Source organism: Spodoptera frugiperda, chromosome 2 (genome assembly GCF_023101765.2).
Source record: "Spodoptera frugiperda isolate SF20-4 chromosome 2, AGI-APGP_CSIRO_Sfru_2.0, whole genome shotgun sequence".
Taxonomy (NCBI): Eukaryota; Metazoa; Arthropoda; class Insecta; order Lepidoptera; family Noctuidae; genus Spodoptera; species Spodoptera frugiperda.
In genome coordinates this window covers 914,113-923,404 of record NC_064213.1, presented here as the reverse complement: position 1 = coordinate 923,404, position 9,292 = coordinate 914,113, and the positions used below count along the sequence as shown (strand labels likewise).

General features: G+C 38.8%; 2 protein-coding genes and 1 non-coding gene across 6 annotated transcripts; all 3 read left to right on the top strand.

Moving 5' to 3' along the window:
- Positions 1-2,024: 2,024 nt before the first annotated feature.
- LOC118269222 (uncharacterized) lies at positions 2,025-5,089 on the top strand. Of its 4 annotated transcripts, none has more exons than XM_035584222.2 (7): positions 2,025-2,211; positions 2,866-3,051; positions 3,149-3,244; positions 3,400-3,605; positions 3,747-3,899; positions 4,078-4,272; positions 4,928-5,089. In XM_035584222.2, the coding sequence occupies exons 1-7, from the start codon at positions 2,197-2,199 to the stop codon at positions 5,055-5,057; spliced, it is 981 nt and encodes a 326-aa protein (XP_035440115.1). In that variant the 5' UTR covers positions 2,025-2,196; the 3' UTR covers positions 5,058-5,089. The 4 variants fall into 4 exon arrangements, with proteins under 4 accessions (XP_035440115.1, XP_035440116.1, XP_035440113.2 ...); XM_035584223.2 differs by having other exon boundaries at positions 2,026-2,232; positions 4,080-4,272; positions 4,928-5,065; XM_035584220.2 differs by lacking the exon at positions 2,025-2,211 and adding an exon at positions 2,239-2,437 and having other exon boundaries at positions 3,400-3,578.
- Positions 5,090-5,441: 352 nt separating this feature from the next.
- Positions 5,442-7,933, top strand: LOC118269249 (uncharacterized). The gene is made up of 5 exons (XM_035584260.2): positions 5,442-5,651; positions 6,314-6,469; positions 6,684-6,776; positions 7,041-7,180; positions 7,627-7,933. Exons 1-5 carry the CDS (start codon positions 5,604-5,606, stop codon positions 7,820-7,822), a joined length of 633 nt encoding a protein of 210 aa, XP_035440153.1. The 5' UTR covers positions 5,442-5,603; the 3' UTR covers positions 7,823-7,933.
- A 709-nt stretch (positions 7,934-8,642) lies between these two features.
- On the top strand, positions 8,643-8,806 carry LOC118269502 (U1 spliceosomal RNA). Its single transcript, XR_004783129.2, has one exon. It is a non-coding gene; the product is annotated as a U1 spliceosomal RNA (small nuclear RNA).
- Positions 8,807-9,292: the final 486 nt, after the last annotated feature.

The window sequence follows — 9,292 nt, the reverse complement described above, 5'->3', positions numbered from 1 at the left end:
TTTTATTTACCCTTCTACACTAAAATCAGAGGCGTAACTAGTGCCGTTATCTGCCGTATCAATTATACGGGGCTCTCACGCTACGCGGGCTCTCGTGCTTAAGCAAATTAAAGACTACTCAATTTTTATTTCATTTCAGAAATTACAAAAGTTGGCAGCTATTTTCCTGCTGATTTTCCCCCTCAATAAAATCCCACAAAAACATTTCATGTTAAATGTTGCCAAGACGAGACCATATAGCTCGCACTGTCAAAAAGTAATCAGATCCCGTGTAGAGCCAAGTTTCTAACCCTACATGCCCAAACCTAAATCGATAAGCCCTAATTTCACACTCAAGTTACGGGGAAATTCTACAGCCATAGCTCGTACTGCGTAGTTCGTAGCGCGTAGCAGAGTTTTTACGCTATAATCTCGTAGGCGTGCAAACCTTGGACGTAACTGGCGAGTCGGCCGCACGGAAAGAGTTAAGAAGATTGAATAGATTTTTAAGCTCAAGCCCATATGACGAATAGCAAAAAGTCCGTGCGGCCGACTCGCCAGTTACGTCCAAGGTTTGCACGCCTACGAGATTATAGCGTAAAAACTCTGCTACGCGCTACGAACTACGCAGTACGAGCTATGGCTGTAGAATTTCCCCGTAACTTGAGTGTGAAATTAGGGCTTATCGATTTAGGTTTGGGCATGTAGGGTTAGAAACTTGGCTCTACACGGGATCTGATTACTTTTTGACAGTGCGAGCTATATGGTCTCGTCTTGGCAACATTTAACATGAAATGTTTTTGTGGGATTTCATTTCTTTTTGTAGGTTGCTTATGATAGAAAGATAAAATGAGCGACAAATACAAGTATTTTTTTGTCGCTCATTTTTTCTTTTTTTTTTGGGGTATATTTCTTCAATTATTTTTAACACTAGATTAACAACTATCAATATCGTAATTTTCTACCTACTATACAATATTCAAACCGTACGTAATCCTAAACTACTTAAGTTAAACCTATTAACAATGAAAATTAAACAATGACCTACGTATCAAATTATTCTCACTAAGTCGTACCTACATAAACAACTATAAACATATTATACCTACTAACCTATACTACTTAATTGCAAATACCTACTTATTCAATCTTTGAATTTCTTAATTAAATTTGTGAGAAAATTGCAAACGTAATGCTAATACTTTTTATCAATGAAAATTAAAACACTAGTACCTAACTAAACCTTCACCTACTAAACTACTAAATATATAAGAAAATTGCAAACGTAATCCTAATACTTTTTATCAATGAAAATTAAAACACTAGTATCTAAACCTTTACCTACTAAACTACTAACAATTAAACCCCTCCGCGGCCGCATTCAGACCTCTAGCGTCAAAAGTTGCGGAAGTCTCGAACAAACTTTCACCCCCTAGTTTAAGGGGTTGGGGGTAAAAGTTCCAAGTTTTAGGATTTTTTTGTTGTTTGGGTACTAATACTAGCTTACATACCAAATTTCAGTTTTCTAGGACTTCAGGAAGTACCTTAAGAATTTTGTTGATCATCAGTGAGTGAGTGAGTGAGTGACGAAATCGGGGTATTTTAGATATCAATAAAATCTAAAGTATAAGAGCTATGCAATTGAAACTTTAGAGGTTTATTAAGTCTACCACTGACATTATATCCTGAAAATTTTGTTTATCTGGTATAACCCAAACTCAAGTTATGAAGGTTCAAAAATACGACGAAGCGCTTCGAGAAAAGGTAGGTAGTGCCCTTGCGCTTGCGCTTCGCTTGGCTCGTCCGTGGCACTACCGTGCCCCCAGATATAAAGAAAAAAGAGTTTAAGGAGAGTGTACTATCCCTCATTAAATGAAGGAGTTAGGAAAACGTCAAGGTTCTGATTGGTTTAAAACCAAACATAACTTCAGTATTACCCTACTTACCTGGATTCTTTGCTAAGAAATGCTAAAGTCATTAATTCTCTTTTCATCGTACTCAAAATATAAAAGAGGTCTTAATAAACGTACCTACCATCTTGATTTCCATCCGTCATTTTAAAAACGTCAAACAGCAAGATTGGTATGAAATATTAATCTAACCAAAAAATGGGATTATAAAAATCTAAAGTGTAATAAAAAAAATATATTAATGAAATCGCAAAGTGAAAATGATAGATATAGGGGGGACCTGTAGTGTAACTCTCACGCCGCTTGCATGGCAGGCAAATCTGTAAGCTTCTATTCACATTGCGTGAGTAAATAGCAACAACTGCTACAATATATTTGATTATATCATTAAGGATCATTCTATTTTATAAACTTTACAATATGTTTGTTACAACTCCACATAAAGTTTAAGGGGAATCTTGAAAAAAATGTCTTCTGGTAAGCCGGTAAAAACTAGAGAATGCAACGAACAACATTGGCAGTTAAGACAGCTTTTGAAACAAATATCAGTAAGCACATGGTAGACACTTAATATTTCCTTGTTATATTAATAGTTTTCATGTAAAGCGATATTCCTTTAGGATTACTATCACTTAGATTTTAAGTCCACGTAAAAAGATAAGTGAATGTTCCTATATTTAGAAAATGGACAACTGAAGTATGCATCTGTAGAAGTTCATAAATTGGAAAACAAAATTGACTAAATTAATTATTATGTTATCGACTTACTCTCGTTACTCATCATTTAGTAGCAGTGCGACAATCGTCGCGTCGTGTCGCGGAAAGCTGCTCATGAATATGAGCCTCTAGTATGGCTTGAAACTAGTCGAGTTCCTGGTCAAACAGTTACGTGAGAAAGCCGATAACATAATAATTAATTTAGTATATCTCACGAAAGTTACAATAAAATTATAAATTTTACTACTCTGTGATACAGAATCTATGCGACACGAACTTGGAGGTTGTCGCGAAGTGGTTGAGTTGTAACGGCGAGATATGGGGCGTGGGCCCGACGGCGGTGTTCGCCAGCGCAGCCGCCCTCTTCCTCTACAACGAGCTGGAGTCCACCGTGTTCGTCGCCGGAGACCAGACACACGTCTCCTGGCTGGAGAAGACCTTGATTGTGAGTTTTTTGGGATAACAGTTCTCTTTTATGGGAACCACTAGAAAAATTTGCTACGTAATGGTAACTGTAATAAATCCTATTTTCCAATTCCCAGTCCACCATGGTTCTCGGTATGCTGGCTCTGATGATCCACTTGTGGGTCTGTTCAATGCGCTTCTTCCAGTACTATCTGGATACGCTAATAAGAGATGTAAGTACTAGTACCGTTTTCAGACAGACCATAATTTATAGACACACAAAGATTGGAAACCTGGATTCTCCAATCTTAGGCGTCTGCAATTCTTCTACTTTGGTGTATTGTGAGTTAGAAAATGGCAACAATACTTATAATAACTTGTTGAGTAGAGTCCAAGTGTGCTGCTGGAGATGACGACAGCGAGTCTGCTGGGCGGGCAGGCGGAGATCATGCCGCTAGGCCCGCTGACCAGGTTCCTGCGCCAGCAGCAGCCGCAGATCCACATGACGGTCTGCTGGTTCCTGTCGCTCTGCTACGCAGACTACGTTCGCAAGAACTACTGCCAGAGGTTCAACATGCCGTATTTGGAACAGTGGTTGGTATGGTTCATGATTACCTACATTTTTGTACTACAACTAACCATCACCAGCCATCTGTGTCTGTCTTCATGGTAAAATAGATACTGTAGAAACCTATTTAGTAAGGAATGTAATAAAATGTGTGTTTCTCGGAACAGGCAAACCGAACTACACAGTCGCGCGGTACGGGGACTCCACAGCACCGTAGAGAAGGTCAACAGTTTCGTCGGCTCCGTCCATCAACGGCTGCGTGGGTTCGTGCCACCAGGTCACATGGAAGCCTGCCCAATGACTGACTGCACCACCTATACGTAATGCTTTTAGTTTATCTTCGACTCCTATTTGCTTGGCTGTAACTTTAAACTAGTAGAGGTTTTCTGTCATCTCTCATTCAGCATGCCTCACGATAGCATTATTATTATTATACAAGAAGATCAACATAGATTGTGTAAAAGACAAAGTATATTTAGGCTTAACGTTGTTAACTAGAGTGGGAGCGCGTCTTGTAAAAAGTCATCGGTCAACGTCAGCGACTCATGCAGTCGGGTCTCTTGGGGAGATAGGCAACCGAGTGACTCTGCCGCGGCGCTTTCAAAGCCGCAGAAGGACTTCGGTGTACGGCTGGTACCCCAGTCGGACGAGACCGCTGTTGATGCTATCGAGAAACTCAAGAACTATGTTGCAGTGAGTATTGAACTTAAACCTTTTCCCTTAGCATCGACTCACGAACAAAGAGTTATCTTACATTTTCTATGCCCTCAACATGAGTTTGCTTTACTTTAAAAGTAATCGAAACGAAAATACGTTCGGCAATCTGATTGGTTGGTTTACTCGAGCCGGCCAATCAAAGCGCGTAGCGTACAGAGTAATGTGACGACTACACCTCCTCACCCTTACCCACATAAATATTGATAATGACGTCATCCTTTTATTAAAACCATAATTTACTCTTTTCTGCAAGATGACTTTACGAGGGATTTATAAAAGTGTAGAGTTATTCATCTCATTTGATTTTTAAACAAGGTAGAAGATGACGTCACGTTAAAGCCACAAATCCATAACCAACTCAACGTTATAAGCTTAACTTGTCGACGATACAGTTCATCATGCTAGAAAGGGTAGGACTCTTTATAAATATATTCGGGAGCTGTGAACTATCTAGCGGCTTACCGAGGCTCCGGCTCGAGAAGCAAGAGTAGGAACGGGGTGGTTTTTAGTCAGTAAGAGTTTGACACTCCCTCTCGCCTCGCCCAAGACGGGAGAAGTCATTGGATGATTTTCCTCTCTTTAAAAAAAAGGACCATTAAATATGTTCTTAAAATTTGTAACTTGCCCGCAGTCGACGAGGTGCACGTGCCATACACCGGACGCCGGCGTCGTTAGTACTGTCTCCGATAAAGAAACCAAGTCTTGAAGACTGTCCCTGGAGGAGCATAGAGAAGATTCCGTTCGAATCACTTGTTAGATGATTTTGGTTCTATTAAATATTTGTTTTGACTAAGTGGAGCATTTCATTTCTTTTTCTGTCTGTCTTAATATTTGGCCTAAATTATTCTTCCTCCTATTTTCTAAAATAACCGATCTCAATCCAAAATCTTTAGATTACGATCGATTTTTGACATTAGTTCTATAGAGTTTCTGTCAAAAATGAAGATCGATCCAAAGATTTTGGATCCGTTATTGAAATTGGCAGTTAATGAAATAATGAGTCGGGACTTGTTAGGTGACTACGGTGCATTACGTTACAGAAAAAGAAGGTTGTAGGTAATCCTTAATTGCATGCAGAAACCTGAGAAATGATTACTTTAGCCCAAACAAAAATATATTAAAAACTAGATTATGACAATACGTGTCAATTCAATGAAAGGCTGTCTGATGAAGTGTCAATACGATCAATGATCATGGTGACATAGGAAATTACTATTTTTGTTAAAAATCAACAAGAAAGTTTAATAAATTCAAACACAAATGATAAATTTCGTTGTCAATAGGTAATTTAGATTCAAAAAATTGTGATGTGGGAAACCTCTATATGGAGTTATATGCAAAATGAAGGACTTGAGGTAAGCAGAGAACGTATGTCGCTACTTACAATCGCCCCTACAAGGTACATCCTAAGTTTCGTTATGGAATGATAGGCAATTTTGATCACAAACAACTACTATCTACGAAGTGGACAAAGTGGGTCCTATTTCAGCAGTTACCTTTGCTACAACTATACAAAATCAAAGCAAACTCAACTGAAACTAGTTCGGTATGCATAAGTTTTTACTAAGATGGTTATCAGCATCTATTCTCTATCAGCACTGTATCGATAAGTACCTATACCTCACTAAGTACCTTACAATAAAGATGGGACTTAGGATATCGAGGAACAAAAATAGTATAGGTAACTGGTAGGCAGTGCCGGCGTAAGGATGCCACTGAAACCCAAGGCGAAAATATTGTGGCGCCCACTTGAGGGAAGCAATATCAAGTGTTAGTAGTAGTTTTTCATTTTATTGGCGCCCCCAGACTTTGTCGCCCTGGGCCATCGGCCCATGTCGGTAGGGAGTGGATGGATGTCTTCAAAGCCTGAATAAATGGGTCGCTTATAGACAGACGTGCTCCATCACAAGCCACATCATCACTTACCATGAGGCGAGATAGGGGCCAAACGTCAAAAAAATTACCTTTTGTAATAAAAATATAAGTAAATACTAATAATTTTCTTTGTAATAACCAGCTGTTCGAATGGGCAAAATGTGGAGAGGGTTATCTGTCAGTGGTGCCGACAGCGCTGTGGGCGGCCGGGTCCGCGTTACTGGCGCAGAGGTTGCTCTCAGCGCTCTTCAGACGATTCGTATTCCGAAGAGTGCCACTTTGGGAACTCATTTTACAGGTAATATGTATCTATACCTACTTAAGATTTTTTCAGTAAGATTTAGGTACGAAATGTGTTAAGAACAAGTCGTAGTTTCCTTTTTATTCTCCAACTAAGAATAAGAATTGGAATCGACCCTATTTGCCTTAAAATTCGACAGACGCGTTTGCGCATAGATCTTAGACCAATGATGATTACCTTAGGTACCTAATATATTTTGTTCTTGTTTTAGCACCTACTTTTCATATGGATGGTGATATACAGTCTACATTTCTGGACTATACTTGTGAGAATCCTGAAAACAGTCGTAGAATACTGTTTTGAAGTAAGTTATTCATATAATTAGTAAGTTAGCGGTTCGATTCCCGCACGGAGCATATCTTTGTGTGATCCAAAAATTGTTGTTTCGGGTATGGGTGTGATGTGTATGTGAAATTGTATGTTTGTAAACGCACCAACGACATGAGAAAATCCTCGTGAGGAACGTATGAATGACCTGATAAAGGTCATTGTGGGTAACACATGTTCAGTAATGGATGTGTTATGGTTATATCAGCCACAATAATGATGATTCTACGTACTGTTTCAGGAAGATTCCATGATGACCGAAGATTACGAAGAGAGCCGCAAGATGATGCAGCAGTGGATGATATGGATGTGTGGAGCAGCCCCACTGGCTATATACATACACACCAGGCCACGGCCTGAAATGCCACCGCTCATGATATGGTCAGTTTTCTTTACCAAGTCCAGAACGTAACAGAGAACAGAGAGCCGTTGCACGCTGGATGCTAGTCGCTTTCAACCGGCTGATCTGGAGGTCATTGGGGAGACCTCTTGATTAGCTGTAGCCATCTTTTTTAATTACAAACTACAGCTACAGGCTACAGCTAAATAGAAGCTCTGTCAATTGATAGGCCAGTCCTTGATGCCCAAAAGCAGGATTAGTGCTTTTCATATTGAATTAACATTCGTTTATTTTCTTACATGAAGTAATTTTTTTGTATATCGTTTACCTGAAGTATTTATACTTACTGAAGTATCTGAGATTTCAGCAACTGTTCTGTTCATTGATTGCGTGCGTGAGTGATAATTTTAGCGAAGAAATCAATGCTAAACATGGTAGTTACCTATGATTTTAGAACAACAATTTTATTTTCTTTCATTTTGTACAGGATCACAACCAGCCCCTGGCAACGTCGTGAAATGGGTCCGTATGGGTACTACCTGAACAGGCCCCTCTCCTCTCTACAGTCCTCCACGAACATATCCCTGAGGCAGCAAGCCCTCACGATGCGTAGAGCATTCAGCGACTCCAAAATCATCATCAAAGAACCTCCTAAGAAGAAAAGACATTCCAAATCTGTATAGTGTGTAGTCTTGTTCTAAGAATTAAACAGTTTTGTCTGCAATGCATTGTGATCGTCGACCGTTTGTTTAATCTGTTGTTTTAATGCAGTAACAAATCTTTTGAATAATGTTTTTTTTTTTTCGTTTTATTCCTTATATCCTCATCGTCATTAAAATGTTATTTGTCCTTGTTCACGCAGAGAATTTGGCAGTAATAAATTACACCGTTAGTTCTATGAAATAAATTTCAGTTTATTCGAAGTTGGTAAGACTAATTTTATTAGGTACCTACACAGACATTTAGAAAGATGGTCTGAGTACGTGTACGAATACGAAGAATCGCAATTTGTCCTATTTTAATATATTTGGTAGACTACACTTAAATATAATATGTAGTTTACACAAGAATATGGGACTCACCCAGTCACAAAATCTATATTTCCTGCATTTTCTTGTTATAATTTTACGAAGGAGTTTTATTTATACGATTAACTGCAGTAAAAAAAACTAAACCTAAGATTTTTGAAACTGATTCTAATTTCGCGCGCGATTCCTTTAATCATTTAATGAGTTTGTCATTGCCAGATTGTTTTTAAATGGAATTTTTAAAAAGCTTTAAAAATAATAAGCCTAATCTAATAAAATTCTCAAAAATTAACAGACCTTTTTCATCACATTTAATTATTTAATTTTTTTAAACATAAGTGACCAATTTTCTCAATAGGCAACTCTAATATGATTCTAAAAAATGATAACAGATGTCACTATGCCTTTTAATTAAAAGTCGCTATTAAGTTTCTCCGCGGCGGGTATAAAAGCGGGTGCGAGGCTGGCAGGCGTCATACTAACCTTGCGTAGGGTGTACCGTGATCACGAAGGCGGTTGCCCCGGGCGGGCTCCGGCCATTGCACTGCGGCCGGACGAAGTCCGTCTGTGACTATCCCAAATTGGGGTACGTCGTACGTGTAATTTTTGGTAGTCGGACTTGCGTTCTGCGCGGTCCTTCATGATAATACAAATAACAAGCAATCAAGGCTGACCTTAGCACACGAAACATGCATAATAGGTTATGTACGGAATGAAAAATGATACATAATAGCACTACGTATGCGTAAGCCCGTACTGAAGCAAACCAAAAGCAAATTAGAAAAATAAACATAAAATAAATAAATATGCAACAGAAACACAACATAAAAGAATTACACAATAAAACACAAAATGCACATGGTAAAATAGATCCTAAGAAAAAATGCAATAAAGGAAAAATTTTACAGTAGTTAGCTAGACAAGGATTTCTACGGCAACTATCGTGTTATGAGTTGCAACTGAGAAAAGTTGATATGCATAATATAGCGTGTAAATAAAAGCAGGTACAAAAGTGCACGTACGTAGACTAGGCAAGCATGCAGTGCAAGTTTCTTTACTTTCTCATCACACGCTTTAGTACGATGGTACCCAAATAACGTCACCCACGGACACCACTAAAGTAGT

What these genes read in the sequence shown, in the direction of transcription:
- LOC118269222 (XM_035584220.2), top strand. Translation starts at nt 2,357, where the DNA reads ATGTCTTCTGGTAAGCCGGTAAAAACTAGAGAATGCAACGAACAACAT. An exon ending in TGGATACGCTAATAAGAGAT is followed by an intron (nt 3,245 to 3,399) that starts GTAAGTACTAGT and finishes CTTGTTGAGTAG; the next exon opens with AGTCCAAGTGTGCTGCTGGA. An exon ending in AACTCAAGAACTATGTTGCA is followed by an intron (nt 4,273 to 4,927) that starts GTGAGTATTGAA and finishes ACTTGCCCGCAG; the next exon opens with TCGACGAGGTGCACGTGCCA.
- LOC118269249 (XM_035584260.2), top strand. Translation starts at nt 5,604, where the DNA reads ATGTGGGAAACCTCTATATGGAGTTATATGCAAAATGAAGGACTTGAG. An exon ending in TGCAAAATGAAGGACTTGAG is followed by an intron (nt 5,652 to 6,313) that starts GTAAGCAGAGAA and finishes TGTAATAACCAG; the next exon opens with CTGTTCGAATGGGCAAAATG. An exon ending in TCGTAGAATACTGTTTTGAA is followed by an intron (nt 6,777 to 7,040) that starts GTAAGTTATTCA and finishes GTACTGTTTCAG; the next exon opens with GAAGATTCCATGATGACCGA.